We start from the raw sequence: 20,739 nt of genomic DNA on the forward strand, positions 1-20,739 counted from the left end.
AAGATGTAGGGCAGAACAAGGTGTGTTCATGAGGACATCACCTCTCAACTCTGCATTCCCAGAGCTATCTGTTAACCTCTGATTCAAAACTTAGAGTAGTGAGAGAAAGGACATTTTCTTGGAAAGAAAAATTGAACTGTTCTCTTGAATGACAGAAAACATGTTATAAAGTTTAACAGGGGGCAGTGATGCTTCAAATGCAGTATGTATTAATAACAATGATAAATATATTTTAAAATATTACCATTTGAATCAAGTTCTCATATAAACTACACAAGAAATAGACCATTGAGCTTCCTTTTGTCCCCGGCTCATTGGGCTACCAGGCATACATGTTTAGGTGCTGAGGAGTTCCATCTGGACAGGTGAGTGTGTGCTATCCAGGGCCAGACTGTCGCGGAAGAGAGCACAAACTCCCCCTCCCCCAGCTCCTGCTGCAGGGCTGTCTTTCTTACACACGACCACCCCCCAAGCCTGCTTTGTCTGCAAGGTCCATTGCTCAGAAACAGTTTCCTGCTCCTTCACTAAGTCTACACACCCAGAGCAGTGATTGCCTGCCTATAGGGCAGGCCTCAAGGACCCCCCGCCCCCGCAAGGGAGCATGGGCACCTTCAGCTTGCTCTGCAGGGTCTCCTGTGTTCTACTCGACCCCGTCCTGTCCCACCCCCAAATTCACCCTTTTGTCCGAAGGTCATTGGACTACCAGACATCCATGATTCAGTGCTGAGGAGTTCCATCTGGATAGGAACAGTTCCTGCTTCTACACTGAAGAGATACACCCAGAGAGTCAGTTACAGCAAAGACTGAAACAAGACACCAGGCCTCTCCTGGCTCCATTTGAAGGAAGAGATGGGCAGGAGCCAATGCAAGAATTCTTCCAACAACCTGAAAGGCAACATGACATCACCAGAATCCAGGGATCCCAAAATAAGAAGAATTGTACACCCTACACTAAAATAATTCGAAGAAATCGACTCAAAAGTGAATTACATGAAAATAATAGAGGACCTTAAACAGGAGGTGAAAAACTGCCATAAACAATTAGAGATTACAAACAAAAAAGTAGAGGAAATGAATAAATCTCTCAAAGATACCCAAGAACCAAGACAAACAAGAAAAAGCAATCAAACAGGAAAAGGAAATGGTTCAAGACTTGAAGAACGAAATGGAAGTAATGAAGAAAACACAAACCAGGGAAGGATGGAGATGAAAAATCTGGGTAAACAAACAGGAACTACAGAGACATGTACTACCAACAGATTACAAGAGAAAGAAGAGAGAATCTCAGACACTGAAGATACCATAGAGAAAATAAACACACTGATCAAAGAAAACAACAAAACCAACAAATTCTCAACACAAAACATTCTGGAAATCTGGGACAAAATAAAAAGACCAAACCTAAGAATAATAGGAGTAGAAGAAGAAGGGAAAGTATAGCTCAATGGTCCAGAAAATATATTTAATAAAATTATAGAAGAAAACTTTCCCAAGCTAAAGAAATATATTCCTTTGAAGGTTCAAGAAGCATACAGAACACTGAATAGATTGGAACAAAAAAAATCTCCTCGCCATATAATAATCAAAACACAAAATATGCAGAATGAAGAAAGAATATTAAGAGCTGCAAAGAAAAATGTCAAGTTACTTATAAAGGTAAACCTATCAGACCTACACATGACTTCTATATGGAAACCATGAAGCCAGAAGGTCCTGGATAGATGTACTGCAGAATCTAAGAGACCATGGCTGCAAGCCCAGACTACTATACCCAGCCAAGCTTTCGTTCACCATAAATGGAGAAAACAAAATTTTCCAGGATAAAAACAAATTTAAACAATATGTAGCCACAAATCTAGCCCTACAGAAAGTAACAGAAGGAAAATCACAACCCAAGGAGTCCAACAATAACAATAAAAATCCCCACAATAACTCAGACATCTAATGACCCTTTACCAGCACAACTCGAAGAAGAGAAACACACAAACTCTACCACATAATAAAAAGAAAAAGAAAAAAATACCAGAGTTAACAACCACTGGTCATTAATATCACTTTATATCAAAGGATACAACTCGCCTATAAAGAGGCACAGGCTAAGAGACTGGATACGAAAACAGGAGCCAACATTCTGCTGTTTACAAGAAACAGCCTTCAACCACAAAGACAGACATCTTCTCAGTGTAAAGGGCTTAGAAAAGTTTATCAAGCAAATGGACCTAAGAAACAACACTAACCCTAACCTTAACCCTAACCCTAACCCTAACCCTAAACCCTAACCCTAAGCCTAACCCTAACCCTAAACCCTAACCCTAAACCCTAACCCAAACCCTAACCCTAAGCCTAACCCTAACCCTAAACCCTAACCCTAACCCTAACCCTAACCCTAAACACTAACCCGAACCATAACCCTAACCGTAACCCTAACCCATATGGCCATAGTAATTTCTAACAAAGTTGACTTCAACCTAAAATCAATCAGAAGAAATGAAGAGGGACATTTTATACCCATAACAGGAACAATTCATCAGGAAAATGTCTCAATCCTGAATATCTATGCCCCTAATATAAAAGCACCCACTTAGGTAATTGAAACATTACTAGACCTCAAGGCACACATCAAACAGCACACACTAATAGTAGGAGACTTCAACACTCCTCTCTCACCAATGGACAGGTCAATCGGAAAGAAACCTATTAGAGAAATAAGAGGATTAAGGGAGGTAATGAATCAAATGGACCTAACAGATATCTCTAGAACATTCCACCCAAATAGGAAAGAATATACCTTCTTCTCTGCAGCTCATGGAACCTTCTCGAAAATTGATCACATACTTGGTAACAAAGCAAACTTCCACAGTTACAAAACAATATTTGTAACCTCCTGTGTCTTATCAGATCACCATGGTTAAAAGTTAGAATTCAACAGAATTGTTACCCCCAGAAAGCCGACAAACTCATGGAAACTGGACAGTCAACTACTGAACCACACCTGGGTCAAGGAAGAAATAAAGAAAGAATTTAAAGTATTTCTTAAATTCAATGAAAATAAAGACTCAACATACTGAAACCTATGGGACACGATGAAAGTAGTGCTAAGAGGAAAGTCCATAGCACTAAGTGCCCATTTAAAGAAAACAGAGAAAGCACACATTGGAGACTTCACTGCCCACCTGAAAGCTCTAGAAAAAAAAGAAGCAGACTCACCTAGGAGGAGTAGAAGACTGGAAATAATCAAAATGAGGGCTGAAATCAACAAAATAGAAACACAGAAAACAATTCAAAGAAGCAATGAAACAAAACGCTCGTACTTGGAGAAAATCAACAAGATTGATAAACCCCTATCCAAACTAATCAAATGGCAAAGAGAGAATACACAAATTAAAAAGATCAGAAATGAAAAGGGAGACATAACTACAGAGAGAGAGAGGAAATTCAGAGAATCATTAGAACTTACTACAAAAGCCTATATGCCAAAAATTGGAAAATGTAAAAGAAATGGACACTTTTTTTAGATTAGTATCGTATACTAAAGTTAAACCAGGACCAGGTGAACAATCTATATAGACCTGTTAGTTGTGAAGAATTAAAAGTTCTTATAAAAAACCTCCCTACCAAAAAAAGTCCAGGTCCAGACGGTTTCAATGCACAATTCTATGAGAACTTCCAAGAAGACCTAATACTTATATTCCTTAATGTATTTCATAATATAGAAACAGAAAACTCATCGCCAAATTCCTTTTATGAAGCTACAGTTACCCTGATACCAAAACCACAGAAAGACTTAACCAAGATAGAAAATTACAGGCCAATCCCACTCATGAACATCAATGTGAAACTCCTCAACAAAATACTGGCAAACCGAATCCAAGAACACATTAGAAAAATTATCCATTATGATCAAGTAGGCTTTATCCCAGGGATGCAGGTCTGGTTCAACATATGAAAATCTATCAATGGAATCCATCTTATAAATAAACTGAAAGAAAAAAAAAACATATGATCATTTCATTAGATGCTGAAAAAGCTTTTGACAAAATTCAACATCCCTTTATGATAAAGGTCTTAGAGAGATTAGGGATACAAGGGTCATACCGATCTATAATAACATCTATTTATAGCAAACCGATAGCTAACATCAAATTAAATGGAGAGATACTCAAACCATCCCATTAAAATCAGGAACACGGCAAGGATGTCCACTCTTGCCATACCTCTTCAATATAGTGCTTGAAGTTCTAGCAATAGCAATAAGACAACATAAGGTGATCAAAGAGATTCAAATTGGAAGAAAGAAGCTAAACTTCCATTATTTGCAGATGATACGATAATGTATTTAAGCGACCAAGAACTCCTACAGCTGATAAACACCTTTAGTAGCATGGCAAGATGCAAGATCAATTCCAAAAAAATCTGTTGACCTCCTATACACAAAGGGTAAGGAGGCAAAGAGGGAAATCAGAAAAGCCTCACCTTTCACAATAGCCACAAATAGCATAAAATATCTTGGGGTAACTCTAACCAAGGAAGTGAAGGATGTCATTGACAAGAACTTTAAGTCTTTGAAGAAAGAAATTGAGGAGGATACCAAAAAATGGAAGGAACTCACTTGCTCTTGGATTGGGAGGATCAACATAGTAAAAATGGCAATTCTACCAAGGGTAATTTATCGATTCAATGCAAACCCCCTTAAAATCCCATCAAAATTCTTCACCGATCTTGAGAGGACAATAATCAACATTTTATAAAAAAAAAACCCAGGATAGCCAAAACAATCTTATACAGTAAAGGAACTTCTGGGGGGAATTACCATCCCTGACTTCAAACTCTATTACAGAGCTTCAGTATTGAAAACAGCTTGGTATCGGCATAAAAACAGAGAAGTTGACCAATGGAATTGAGTAGAAGACCCAGATTTTAACCCACAAACCTATAACGACCTGATTTTTGATAATGGAGCTAAAAGTATTCAATGGAAGAAAGCCTCTTCAACATTTGGTGCTGGCAGAACTGGTTGTCAACCTGTAGTAGAATGAAAATAGATCCATATCTATCACCATGCACAAAACTCAAGTCCAAATAGAGTAAAGACCTCAATATCAGTCTGAACACACTTAACCTGGTAGAAGAGAAAGTGGGAAGTACTCTACAACATATGGGCACAGGGGATCACTTCCTACATATATTCCCAGCAGCACAGATTAAGGGCAACATTGAATAAATGGGACCTCCTGAAAATGAGAAGCTTCTGTAAAGCAAAGGACACTGTCATTAAGACAAAAAGACAACCCACTGACTGGAAGAAGATCTTCACCAACCCTGCAACAGACAAAGGTCTGATCTCCAAAATATATAAAGAACTCAAGAAACTACACTTTAAAATGCTAATTAACCCAATTCAAAATGGGGCACTGAACTGAACAGAGAATTCTCAACATTAAAAACTCAGATGGCCAAAATACACTAAAGGTCATGCTCAACCTCCTTAGTGATCAGGGAAATGCAAATCAAAGCAACTTTGAAATACCATCTTACATCTGTCAGAATGGCTAAAATCAAAACTACCAAAGACAGCCTTTGCTGGAGAGGTTGTGGAGTAAGGGGTACACTCATCTATTGCTGGTGGGAATACAAACTTGTGCAACCACTTTGGAAATCAGTGTGGTGATTTCTCAGGAAATTCGGGTTCAACCTACCCCAGGATTCAGTAATACCACTCTTTTGAATATACCCAAGAGATGCCCTATCATATGGCAAAAGCATTTGTTCAACTATGTTCATAGCAACATTATTTGTAATAGCCAGAACCTGTAAACAATCCAGATGCCCTTCAATGGAAAAATGGATGAAGAAAGTGTGGAATATATGCATATTAGAATACTACTCAGTGGTAGAAAACAATGACATTTTGAATTTTGCATGCAAATTGATGAAAATAGAAAGCACTATCCTGAGTTAGGCATCCCAGACCCAAAAAGATGAACATGGGATGTACTCACTCATAATTTGTTTCTAGCCATAAATAAAGGACATTGAGCATATAATTTGTGATCCTAGAGAAGCTAAATAAGAAGGTAAACCTAAAGAAAAACATACAGTCATCTGCCTGGATATAGGAAGTAAACAAGATAGCCAGGCAAAAACTAGGACCTTGGGGGTGAGGTGGCATGGGGCTAAAGAGAAATGGGGTGAGAAACTTGAGAAGGCGAGGATGGGGGGAACTTGGGGGAATGGGATGTTTGCGATAAAGGAAGGGTGGATTCGGGAGCAGAGAAATATATATCCTAATTAAGGGACCCACCTTAGGGTTGGCAAGAGACTTGACTCTAGAGGGGCTCACAGGTGTCCAGGGAGATATCCCCAGCTAGTTCCTTGGGCAACTGAGGAGAGGGAACCTGAAATGACCCTATCCTATAGCCATACTGATGAATATCTTGCATATCACCTTAGAACCTTTATCTGGCGATGAATCGAGGTGGAGACAAAGACACAAACTGGAGCACCAGACTGAGCTCTTAAGATCCAAATGAGGAGCAGAAGGAGGGAGAACATGAGCAAGGAAGTCAGGACCACGAGGGGTGCACCCACCCATTGTGAAAGTGGAACTGATTTATTGGGAGCTCACCAAGGCCAGCTGGACTGGGACTGAATAAGAATGGATGAAACCGCATTCTCTGAACATGGTGGACAATGAAGGCTGATGACAAGCCAAGGACAATTGAACTAGGTTTTGATCCTAATACGTGAGCTGGCTTTGTGGGAGCCTAGCCTTTTTGGATGCTCACCTTCCTGGACCTGGATAGAAGTGGGAGGACCTTGGACTTCCCACAGGGCTGGGAAACTGGACAGCTCTTCAGTCTGGAGAGAGAGGGAGAATGGAATCGGGGGGGTAGAGAAGTGGGGAGAGGGGGAGAGGAGTGGGAAGATGGGGAGGGGATTGGTTGGAGGGGTCAATGTGTAGGAGGAGTGGGAGGGAAATGGGAAATGGGGAGTTTGTGGAATTTTTTTCAACAACTAAAAAATAAATAAACAAAAAGATGAAATAGACCACTGAGCTAATCACAGCATTTAATGAGAACTTTTTAAAAAATACACTGTTTTCCTTGCTCATGTTCACTCTCTGAACTGGCGCACAATGAGGGATAATGAGAAGCCAAGGACAATGGCACTTGGTTTTGATCCTACTGCATGCACTGTCTTTGTGGGAGCTTAACCTGTTTGGATGCTCACCTTCCTAGACCTCGATGGAGGGGGCAGGACCTTAGACTTCCCACAGGGCAGGGAAAGCTGACTGCTCTTTGGACTGGAGAGGGAGGGGGAGAGGAGTGGGGGGAGGGGGAGGGTACTGGGGGGAGATGGAGAGGAGTGGGTGGAGGGGTATAGGAGTGGGGGAGGGGGAAATGGGAGGTGGGGAGGAGGCAGAAATTTTTTCAATAAAAAAATAAAAAAAAATGAGTATAAGTAAACATCCCTCAGAAAAATGTGTCTGTTTCAGAGAACTTACAAATAGCAAAACGCGGTACTGAAATGCCAGTTGTTCAGTGATATCTTTAGTCCTCGTCTGCTCTTATGACATGCAGGTATGCTTCCCTACAATAAACTGTATGTATTTCTACAATTTGTAGAATGTGTTTCAAATGTACTGTATTGTTTCATCAGTGTGCACAAGGACTAGAGATCAAAAGAATATCCAGTGTCATTCTGACATCTTTGTGAATAAAAATTAGGGAAATAAAGGACACTTAAAAGCTAAAAAAATACACTGCTTTAATTAGAGTTATAAACTTCTTTGTGGGTAGTGTCATGCTCATGGAGATAAACAGGAGGCACAGGGTCCTCTAGAATCACATGTGCTTCTGAGCTGCCTGTGTCTTCTAGGGTTTACCATCTTCTTTGGCTTCTTCGGGAAGTGATGCTGATCACTAAAGTGGATAATTTTGTGCTGTGTGATAATTTGCATGTCGTTCAGATAAAAGCACATCCTTAAATTAAAAAAAAAACAACAAATATAATGGGGCTGTGAAATTCAAGATTTTGCCACACAAGAACTTGTCAGTGGGTTCTGATCACAGAACTCAGAATACATAACTAAAAAAGAGAAATGGATGTGGTAGCCGACCAGATATACCATATAGGGAATGTGAAGATAGAACAATAACTGGGACTCACTGGACAACCAGACTATCCAGACATTGAGATCCAGGCCTAGTGATAGAATTTTTGTCAAACAAGTGGTGCAGATTGTAAGAAAAGTGCATCATATGTCATCACACACACACACACACACACACACACACACACACACACACCTGGAGAGAAGTGAGGGAGAAAGATTGAGAGAGAGAGAGAGAGAAAGAGTGAGACTTTGAGAGAGACAGGTAGACAGAAAGAGTTAAAGGGAAACGAGAAACACTGAAATAAACAAACACATACAACGCAATTTGAAACAGAAATTTGAATAATCATTTGGACATTCAAGGATTACTACACACTATACCTGTAGAGAAAATTCCTAAGTGTGATATAGAGAGGCAATGCAGACACAGAGAAGTCCAGTCTTCCATGCTTCTCTGAACAGTGTCTTCTGTGAACCTGATTTCTAAGTGCTCTCATCGCCCCCTGCTGGTCCCATGTTCCCCACAGCGGTGTTTGTGTGTGAGCTCACAGTAGCTTTCACTCACTGTGTCTGTTGGCACAGTAATACATGGCTGTGTCCTCAGACCTCAGATTGTTCATTTCCAGGTACAGAGTGTTCTTGGCATTGTCTCTGGAGATTGTGAACCGGCCCTTCACAGCATCGGTATACCTGGTGGTACCACCACCTTGATTAATTTTTGCGACCCATTCCAGCCCCTTTCCTGGAGCCTGGCGGACCCAGTTCATCCAGTAGTTACTGAAGGTGAATCCAGAGGCTGCACAGGAGAGTTTCAGAGACTTTCCAGGCTGAACTAAGCGTCCGCCAGACTCCAGCAAATGCACCTCACACTGGACTCCTATAAACACAGAGAATTCTGGTTAGAAAACTGACACAGAAGATATTTTGTTCTCTTTCTCATGTCCACACAACACACAGCATCTCATCTTTATGAATTACCTTTTAAAATAAGGACAAAGGAAACCAATATGAGCCCTAAGTCCATGGTGTGTGTCCTGTGTTGAATGCTGAACCCTGTTTGGGAGGACTTGAAAATCCAGGGCTTGTCTCCTCTGCCAGAGCTGCAGGGTCAGGGCAGGACTGGTATTTATGGGCACAAAGAAGCCGTATTTGCATATTTCCTGCCATAACAGGATCTGGAGCTGGACCTGGGCAGAATACAATACTCAGTGCAGATATAAGACATCATACAAACTGATGAGAGTTATAAAAATTGAAGCATTAATGTAGCTCGGTGTAAACATTTTCCTTGTTAGGAATTCACTACAGTATTTAGTTCTTTTTCACCACAGGCATAGAGAATGTTGTGTTTCTACACTATCATGTCTCTTTAGGATCAATGTAAAATTTAAAAGCTCTACAAACACATGTGTTTCTAGATATTAGCTCTGTCCTAAAGCTGGACATGGCTTCTTCCTGAGGCTGAACTTGCATAGGATCACACTAAGTAAAATTCCTTTGCTGTGACAGGAACACTTAAAACTTTTCTGAATTTTACGCAGCTCTTGTAGGGGCTATCATATGGCCCCAGGAATCTTGCAAATGGGATGTTCCTTTTTACTGTTTGTCTTCCTCTCAGTGACTGCTATGGAGACATATTTGTTCTGGATATTCTTGGTCAAAAGTAAAAACCTGGGATTGCTTCTGATATATTTTAGGTTCAACAAATTCATTAAAATTTTACTCTGTTCATCCATTTCAGGAGCAAACTTGTAAGCTGATCCTCACATGACTCTGGAAAATATGACAGTGGAACCTTGCCTTGTGGTGAGGATAACCATGGAAGACATGGGACTGCACAGTAATGTAAATTCTTGGTAATGTAAATCACCAGGGAAAGGAAAAGAGGAGCTATAACCAACCTTCTCTGTTTGATTCTGGAGAACATCCAAAATTTCCTATGTATTGGCATCTCATATTTTACAAGCATAAACAATTTGTTGTGCATAATTTGTTTACTGTGAGTGGCAGTGGAAGAGCTAGAACTTAACATAGGTGAGACAGTCATCCTTGCAAATACTGATGGGAAGCCAACACTATGAGTGTTGTGTTCATATTATTCATGATGTTCAGAAAGTTAGAATAGTTTTCAGAATTGTTTAGTATGTCTCATCTTGGGTTTGTCTAATATTCTCATTATGGTAAGAAAAATCAGGGGAGGCAGATTACAGAAATGAGGACACATCTCTGATACTACTATATTTGGGAACTTGGTATAGGTCAACTTACTCACATATTTTTGACTTTTGTTACTACAGAGATAATTTGTATCTATATTCTGTACTCTCTTGTCCCCTGGGCTTCTCTTTTCCATGAATATGTCTAGAAGGAAGTCACTAAGCAAATGTCATTTGCAAGAGTGAGTTGATGAAAAAGTCACACATTATTATTATTTTCTATTTGAGAGGTGAGTTTTTACTTTTGAGTATATCATTACTCATTTTTCTTTTGTGGTGAACAAATGATACTCATTTAATTGGCCATTTTATCATGACAATACCAGCCTGTCCATTTGTGCTGTTGTTAGAATTTTTTAACATAATACTATGTAGGGTAATTAAGGAACAAGGAACCTCAGCTGGAAAATATGCCTCCATCATATTGGTCTGCACGCAAGACTATGGGAGCTATTTTCTTGATTAATGACTGATATGGGAGGGCCCATGCTGATGTTGGAGATGCCATCCAATAGAAGGTGTTCTTGGTTTGTATAAGAAATCAGGCTGAACTATCATGGAGAGCAAGCTAACAAACTGTTGATGGATTCTGATTCAGTTCCTACCTACAAGTTCCTACCTTGATTTAATGTTCTGATTTTCCTTATGATGGATTATGAGAGTTAAGATGACAGAAACAGTTTCATTCACATGTTGGTTTTGTTCATAGTGTTGATAGCATTAATAGATCAAAAGGCCGGACAACTGGAAACTATTCACATGAAAGTAGGGATGTAGGGAACATGAAAGGCTTCATAACCGCAACCTCAGCCATACACAGAATTCCCCTTCCAGATATAGCCACACATTCAAACATACACAAACAGAGACACACACAGAGAGAATGAGAGCCCCACTTCCTGATACAGTTCCGTACCCATCCAACACATCTACACCTCGAAACACTCTCACATTCTTAGGTAAAGGTATGACTTTCTTTCATTGACTAGGGAATCTGTGTTGCTTGAACTTTTTATATAGATCCAAGCTATACGAGATTTTATTGCTTTTGTCGCCCTAGTGAATGAATTAAGAATATGTTTTACCATGCCCAACCGTCAAATGATGTGCTGTAGATAATTAATGAATTAATTTCCTTAAAAAGTTTCAACACAATATGTTCTGATAATTGTTACCTTTCCCTCTTCTTTTGCAGATCCTGCCTATCTTCCCAATTCCAGAATTCCATTTTAACGGCCATTTATGAAAACATATACATATTTGGGCTTAAGGCATTCATTTAAACATAGCGAGTTAATGGTTTAAAAATCCATAATTGCCAATACATTTTTCTTTAAAAATTATTATATAGCACACATATTTGCTTTTACAGATTATAATTCTTTTATCAATATATAGTGATAATATACAGAGCTCAAGTGTTGGCTCAATGGTAAGATGCCTGCCTCCCAATATTAGTATATTAGCTTGATTCACAGCACTTAGCTTAGAATCTGGGTGTGATGGTTTATCCTATATTTTCAGTTCTGAGGGATTGTGACTGGAGATGTTTTAAGGCTTGCCGTTCAATGGTTGTATCTGAACATGTGTGTTCCAGGTTCACTGTGTGATTCTGTCTCAAAAATAAGACAGAAATCAACTGATAAACATGCTCAAACTCAACTCTAGCCTCCAGACACATGTGCAAACCATACACTGTGCACACACAGTCTAGTCAATTAGAATTTCCACCCATTCAAACATTGTTCTCACCCTGCATTTGATTCACAGTTTGTAGTTATTTAAAACTCTGTCATGGATGCTGCAGACATTGGATGAACTGGTTCCTATGGAAACCAAGAGATCAACTCCTTTAGACTTGTTCCTTCTCCACAACTTTCCTACTCTGGGAAATGCCATTCCTGTTCCTACCATGAGATTGTCTCATTTAAGTATATAAAAGTGAGAAATTATATTTGTCTAAATGCTTAATATCTATTTTGAAGTGAGTTTGGTTCTTAAAGTTATGACCTTTCACATGGTCACACAACACTCTTTCACAGAGCTACCAGCCTAGCTCAATCTTTCAAAACATCATATTTTCCTAGAGAAAATAATTTTTGATGACTGCATATATGCACTACTAAAATAAACATCAGAAACCACAGATTCTTCTTTCTTGTTGTCCAACATTCATAACTTATTATGTAAGGGATCAATGTGCTGAGCATGGATCCTGAGAATGTTGAATTAGGGAGGATAAGTCAAACCAAACAAAGAAAACAGAAGGTTGAGGACAAAGAGAAGTAGAGCGAAACTTCACCCTCAGCTGGTGACTCCTATTCTCATTCTGGACTTTATGACCTTTTCAAGGCTACTTTGTAGTTGAACCACAGCATGTCCTGAAATCTCACTACTCATGTTCAACACAACACACCTGAATGAAAAGGAAAAATGAGCAAAGACTGCACATATGAGTAGCAGTGTGCCACACATTGAAAAGAGGTAGACATGGGCTACTGAGCTATGTTTTCTGCCTCTGGTGCTTTGAAAGTCACTGGGATCATAAAGAGGAATGGGAACTGGAATGTCTTCAGAGGCTTACTCCATGTAAGAAAGTCCCTGACCTGGAAGTCAACCCCTGAATCCAAGCTTTGGTGCTCACTTGCCCTCAGAGCAGATATCTGCTGTCAGATGATGCTGTGGTAACCTCTTTAATGTAAACTATTTATATAGGATGATAAAATAAGTATCTCTGAAGCAAGAACACAAACACCCAGACATATATACAATATATACAATAACAAAAGCAATCAGTTACAAAGATACACTTACAAGAGCAGACAGGTATATGTATATTAACATTGCATGCTATTTGAAAATATTCTTTCTTCACCTATAGCATTCATTCTACTTATAAACAAATCACCAAGCTCATTTATAGTGTAATGTGACTACATTGATTCATTCCACTATCCTCTGTCATCTTTATCTCACTCCTTTGACCCTTCTGGCCTCTCCTACTCTCACGTCTCTTCTTTATGTCCTGCCTCTTTTCCTGCTTTTAGGTACTATCTCTGCTGCTTTTTCTGCTCATTGGGAAGTGAGGTTGCAGGATCACATTATCGTGTGTAATTCTCTAAAGGACCCCACAGTTTTCATAATGTCTCAATAGAACGGCATTCCCATTTCCACAGCACAGGCATCCCTTCTCCTCCATTCTCATAACTCTTGGTCTCATTCTTTCCTTGGGTAAATGGCACTCACATCATTGATTAAAGGCAACTAATTCTTTTGAGTTTAAAATCCATTTCTGTGGTTATTAGAAATGGTAGCTTTATGCTACATTTTCTGCCCACCTGCACTGGTCAAGGTGAAACATCCCAAACAGAGCATGGAAGGCAGAACAATGTGTGCTCATGAGGACATTGTTCACATCTTAACTCTGGGTTCCCTGAATTATCTGTTAACCTCCTGACTCAGAACTTAGAGAAGTGAGAGAAATGAGTTTTACTTGGAAAGAAAAATTAAATTGTTCTCTTGGATGACAGAAATCATTTTATATCTTTTTATAGGGAGTAGTGATATTTCAAACACAATATTTATTATTCAATATGAGAAATATAATTTTGAATTATTATATGTCTCATATAAACTATACAAGAACTAGAACATTGGTCTAAATTATAGCACTGGATGTGAACTTTTTAAACAATACAATTTATATTAGAGGTATATGTTTCTGTGTGTGTGTGTCGTGATCATAGAAACAAACAGATGGCACAGGGTCCTCTAGACTCACATGTGTTTCTGAGTTTCCTGTGTCTTCTAGGAATTATAGCCTTCTTTGGCTTCTTCAAGCACTGATGCTGGTCATTGCCCTGTTTGGTGATCTGCATTTTGTTCTGATAAAAGTACATCCTAAATTTAAAAAGTAAGTATAACAGGGTTGTGAAAATCAAGTTTTTGTCACATGGGAACACTTCAGTGGGTTCTAAACATAGAACTCAGCATCCATAACTAAAAAAAGAAGTGGGTGTGGCAGTCAACCAGGTATACCATATAGGGAATGTGGAGACAGAACAAACACTCAGAGTCACTGGCAATCCAGACTATCCAGTCATTGAGGTTCAGGCCCAGTGACAGAATTTTTCTCAATACAAGTGATGCAGATTGTTAGAGAATTGCATCATATGTCAGCACACACACACACACACACACACACACACACACAAACACATGCACACACACACATACATGGAGAGGAGTCAGAGAGTAAGAAGGAGAGAGAGAAAGAAGGAGAGTGCGAAAGACTGAGATAGACAGAGACAGGGAGACAGAGGGAGGTAAAGAGAAACAGGGAGAAACACTATAATAAATAAACACATACAACACATTGGGAAACAGAAATTCGAATAAATTCTTGGCATTGTCTTTGGAGATGGTAAACCAGCCTTACATGGCATGGGCATAATAAGTGCTACCACCACCACTATTATATACAGCCCATATCAGTCCTTTTCCTGGAACCTGGCAGACCCAGCTCATTCCATAACTACTCAAGGCGAATCCAAAGGCTGCACAGGAGAGTTTCAGGGACTTTCTAGGCTGCACTAGACTCCAGCAACTGCACCTCACACTGGAAACTTCTAAACACGTAGAATTCATGTTAGAAAACTGACACAGAAGACATTTTTCTCAGTCTCATATCTGTACAACACACAGGATCTCATCTTTATGAATTACCTTTAAAAATAAAGACCAACAAAGCCAATATAAGCCCTAAGTTTATGGTGAGTGGCCTGTGTTCTGTGCTGCACCCTAACTTCGGAATCCAGGGCTTGCCTCCTCTGCCAGAGTTGCATGGTTAGGACAGGATTGGATTTTATGGGCACAAAAAGCCTTATTTGCATATTTCCTGTAATTGGACCTGGTCCTGAGTCAGCACTCACAGCAGATATAAGACATCATATACACTGATGACAGTTATAGAAATTGAAGCATCAATGTAACCCTGTGTTTACATTTTCTTTGTTAGGGATTCACCACACTGTTTTTAGTTCCATTTTCGTGATATACATAGAAATTGTTATGTTTCCACACTGTCATGTCTCCTTAGAATCCATGTGAAAGTGAAAACTCCACACACAGCTGTGTTTCTAGATATTAGCTCTGTCCTTCTGCTGGAATGACTGCTTCCTGAGGTGGATTTTGGGTAGGGTGATACTTGCCTATAAATTGAACTCCTTCCCTTTGACAGGAACACTTGAGACTTATCTGAATTTTACTCAATTCTGAGAGATGCTGTTCTATGGCCCCAGGAAGTATGCAAATTATATGTTCCTTGTTACTTTCAGTCTTCATCTCAGTGGTTGCTATGGAGACATACTTATATTCGCAGCACCTACTTGTTTGCATCCTGAAATTCTTCCTATGATCACTTTTTACTCCCAACTCTGACTTTCCCTTTCCCATCTCAATACCAGAGAACACATGTCTGTCTTCATGCTGTCTTAGGTCCGTATTTATTTCTGCATATTTATATAGTCAGAATAATGGGAACATTTAATAAGTTAATATAACAAAACACTAATTTTGGCATCAATATTTTATTTTCAGAAGACTTCATTTTTATTTTTCCCAATTTTCATGCTTTCTACCCACTCAGCCCCCTTCTGTCACTACACCCAAATTTTCCTTTCTAAACTCTTGAATTACCCTGTGTTATTTCCCACTTGCCTGTCATTTAAGATGTCTTTTTTTGTCTTGACTTCCATTCTAGTTCCAAGCTTATAAAACAGAAGCCAGAACACCACATACACAGAGCCTCAAACACAGTCTGGATTCTCTATATGGCAGGAACTGTCCTTCACAATCTTCAATATGTTGTGTGATATAAGATTTCCAGTATCATTCCAGTTCCTCCAAGGCTCAGAAAACACAGATGAAAGGGAGGTGGGAAGAATGTAACGAGTAGAGCACAGGGAAGGTTGCTGTGAAATGCTGTCTTCTGGACATGACATGCATATCACAATCATGGTCTCATAATGACTGCTGTTCTTTGTATAATCCTAACTAGGGCAAAGCCATCCAAAGCCCTGGTATAGATAGGGCTGATAATTCCTTGGCCATACTCCTTACTGAGGAGCAGTTGGAAATGTATCTTTCTGGACAAGGTATAGAGTCACTCATTTTTGAGGGTATGGTCACTGGTATGTTTCCTATGTTGCAGTGCTTGGGTTCACATACATGCTGATATGGGCAGCAATAGCTGTGCTTAAATAAGTATAAGGTTGATAGGGTCCCATTTTTGGAAGATGTGGGAGGAGTTGGATGGAAAAATATCACATGTAGATATCCTAAAGAGAAAGAATAAAGAAAATCAATAAAAACTGTATAGCTGAGGCTTAAAAAATAATTCATAAAGCAAATGATTAAGGAAAACTCGTAAATATCAAATAACTTGGTAGGCAACTTTATCTGCAACCATGTTTCCATCCAACTAAGACTGGTGAGGTCCTTTACATATTTCTAGGAACAAAATCCATTTGCAGATAATCATATACATGATTTGTAAGATATCTTTTCACATTTGCTTAGCTGTTACTTTACCCTAAGATGACAATATCCCATTATAAATCAAAATTAGGGGAAAACATATCATTCTTGCCCTACCATTTAGGGGTTCATGCTACAGTAAAAGTTATTCTGGTGTTATATTAGACATATGTGTCATCTAGGTATCCCCTTTTCTTTAAAATTATCTATAACAAATCAGAGGACACACTGAAGTGAAGAGAATGTCAAGGTCATCTCTATAAACAATTGTTACTTCTTTTCATCTTCAGAGTAAAAACATTGCCTGTGCCTATTTGTTCAATAATTTATTTACCTTAATGTACATATGTGAAGTCCTTTAATTCATATTGTTAGGCTCTTTTTTAAAATGTTCTGGATAATCTTGGTCAAAAGAAAAATTCTTGGAATTAGAATAGAGGTATTGGTTCTGATATATTTTAGGTCCAACAAACTCATTAAAAATTTTACCCTTTTCATCCATTTCATGAGGAAACATGTAAGCTGATCCTCACATGACTCTGGAAAATATGACAGTGGTGTGGAATTATTCAATTCACTGTTATGTGTTCTGCTGTCAAGATTCTAATAATATAGTCAATGTGGTCTTCAAAGCTTTGTCACACACTATTGGTGTCAATGCATAAATTTCCAGAGAATCCTCAGCCTCAGATGAAAAGATTCTTGTTTCCTTTTTAAACCTGCTCCAAGTCTATGTTCCATTAACATGGAGCCCACAGCCAACTTGCCTTCCCTGAGGACACATCTCTAGCTTGCAGATGAGAAACTAAGCTCTTCCAAACAGCAAACAGAGAGGGTGGATAAAAATTCTGGGAGCCTTTGTAGGAGACACAAGCACCAACAAAAACACAAACTGTGAAAATCATAGAACTCAGTGGCTTTTGGGAAGGACTGAAGAGAGACGAGCCAGGGATTGGACTTGATGTCTGCTGTGATGTGCATATTTGTGGCTGAGAATTTTGAGTTCTGAGTTGCACAATATGCACATAGAGGAATTATTAGCTTGGACTCCAATGTTCAAGATAATATTCACCAAAATGCAAATATTCAAAAATAGAATATTGCAACAATTATAACAACTATATGCTTTCATAACATCTTATTAGTTTAGAAGTAGGAGACTGTGGATGATTCATTTTCTAAGCTAACTTCGGAAATTAACATCAATTCAGGGAAGTTGTGGTTTCTCTATCACAAGAATAAAAATAAAGATGATGAATTAAAGATTGTTAAAAATTCCTAACTGTCTTACAAAATTTACAGTCAACAAGTTTCATAATTTTAGGCTCTTAGTAATATATATATATATATATCATATATATATACAAATATAAAATAATTATATATATAATTAATTGCTGAATTGTTTGACAAGAAGCAATTACACATCTTAGAGGATTTTGGGGAAACACAGATGATTAGTGTGTAATTTAAAAGCAAGGTTAATAGGCTATGACAAGTAAAGGGTACGCTAGAGGATTTCCTTGTGTAAGAGAAAATAAACAAAGGATATGGCATCAAACAGGTATAAATGCAGCGTATTCCAGAACTTTCTAATTTCAGAAGTGACCACCTCTTTTTTTTGGAGTACCTGCTGGTCCTCCACATTCCCTGCTGGTCTGAGTAGAGAGGCTTCTGTCCAAGCTCACACTGGAGTTCTCTCACCGTGTATCTGGCACAGTAATACATGGTTGTGTTCGAAGTTTGTAGATTGTTCAGTTTTATGAAAACATAGCTCTTGAATGTGTAGTGATATTTTGTTTGTGATCTAACAAATAAAGCTTCCTGAAGAACAGAGTGCAGACCTAAGTCACTAGTTAGTCATAGAGGCCAGACAATTGTGGCACAAACCTTTAATCCCAACATTAGGAAGACATGGGTGGACGGATCTTTGTGAGTAAAACCCTTACCTGGGTTACAAGAGGTTGAATCTGTATAAAACAAAAACAGAGCTCACAAAAAGGTGTTCGCAAGACCTAGGAGCATATTCCTTTAATCCCAGCACTAGGGAAGCAGAGACAGAAGTGACATTGAAAGACCCTCAAAATCAGGGGTCTGTGCGGATAGATTCCCCAAACCCAACACACACAAGCCACTGGATGCAAAGTGCAAGAGGATTCTTTATTGATGAAGATGCCAACAGGTGACTCAGGCCTCCAAGGAGACCGAGCACCCTGAACAGCAATTTCAGTACCTTTTGTAGGCAAAACCCACAGCATCAGTATAATAGGTCTGGGGTACAGCATGATTGGATACAGTATTAGCATATTGGGTCAAACTAGGCCACAGTTGTTTGTTTCATCAAATTTCCCAGAAACATCATAAGAGATGTTGACATTGACCATGAACTCTGTCCATCCTAGTTTTGGCACCAGGTGTTTCCTGGCTAGTGGGTGGCACAAGGTTCTGTGGTCAAGGAGCAAGCGACAACTGGGAATGTTTTGTGAGTTTTGCACTTTTCCATTTCCATCCATTTGCATGCAAAATTCGAGAAGTCATTGTTTTTTACTGCAGCGTAGTACTCTAATGTGTATATATTCCATACTTTCTTCATCCATTCTTCCATTGAAGGGCATCTAGGTTGTTTCCAGGTTCTGGCTATTACAAATAATACTGCTATGAACATAGTTGAACAAATGCTTTTGTCATATGATAGGGCATTTCTTGGGTATATTCCCAAGAGTGGTATTGCTGGGTCCAGGGGTAGGTTGATCCCGAATTTCCTGAGAAACCGAAACACTGACTTCCACAGTGGTTGCACAAGATTGCATTCCTTTCCGATGCTGATTGCCATCTATCTAGGGCATATGCTAAAAGGCCCTGCACGCAGGCCTTGCAGGTCTCCTGACTGCTTCTGCTACCCACAGACATCCGGTTTTGCCCTGACTCAGTTTTAACATAAAAACACCTAAGTTGGAAACTGGAGTAGGGGTCTTTTTGAGTTGGGGGTCTCACAACATGACTGGGCAGAGATAGAATATAAGACAGGAGGAGACAAGAGCTCAGATACAGGCTTAGGATTCAATCTGAGAGGCAATCTGAGGTTTTAGAAAGATGGTATTCATTCAGAAGATTTGTAGAGACAGGATCTTGCCCATTTGGTCTAAGTATTGGTAGAGGAAAGAACTCTCTACTCACTGAATACTCTGTTTTTTGATCCTTCAGCTTTTGCCTCTCGTAGCTAACTCAGAATTTTTATAATTTAGAACAATTAGAATTCGTGCAGTAGGAGGTGTTCCTGCTGCTGATTACTTGGGATTTGAAAGATGAATTTTAATTTGTGGTTCCACAACTACATATTCTTCGCATCCACGTCAGACACTTTCCTGGAGGCTGGTAGAGCCAGCTTACACCATGGCTGGTTAAAGGTGACCCAGAGCACTTTCAGATGGAAGAAAGGTCTATGAGTGCTGTACTAGAACAGGTCATTACTCCTTCAGCTGCTCCTGGGGCAGGACACCTCGGGACAAGTATAGTCATCATTATTTATACATTCCATAGATGACATGCACAGGTCTCTTTTCTGAAACACATCTTGAAAAGTTCATCGGGCAGAGGAGCAGCACCAGCACAACCAGGCCCTACTGGAGGCCTTAATGAGAAAAAATGGGGCCTCTCATCTAGTCCTGGGCTTTTAGCCTGAGCATTAGGGCTGCTTTGCATTGAAGGAGGTTCCTGAAAGGATAAAAGAAGGTTTATGGTGGGCAAGGTTAGCGGTTTTCCCTCAGGTTTCTGAGAATTGCCCTTGTCCTTTTTAGAAGACCTGGTGATAATAAATAAGTAACATTTTACTGACACTGTCTGGATTTCCACTTGCATATAAATAGGAAA

At 39.2% G+C, this 20,739-nt stretch overlaps 1 gene segment (V, D, J or C); it reads right to left on the bottom strand.

Moving 5' to 3' along the window:
* Positions 1-376: 376 nt before the first annotated feature.
* On the bottom strand, positions 377-9,140 carry LOC121438507. The segment is given in 3 exon segments: positions 377-431; positions 8,678-8,993; positions 9,095-9,140. Coding segments are annotated over 3 exon segments (417 nt in total).
* Positions 9,141-20,739: the final 11,599 nt, after the last annotated feature.

The sequence above is a fragment of the Microtus oregoni genome, unplaced genomic scaffold, assembly GCF_018167655.1.
Source record: "Microtus oregoni isolate MIOR12 unplaced genomic scaffold, Mior012 000056F_ref0000123, whole genome shotgun sequence".
NCBI classification, from domain to species: Eukaryota; Metazoa; Chordata; class Mammalia; order Rodentia; family Cricetidae; genus Microtus; species Microtus oregoni.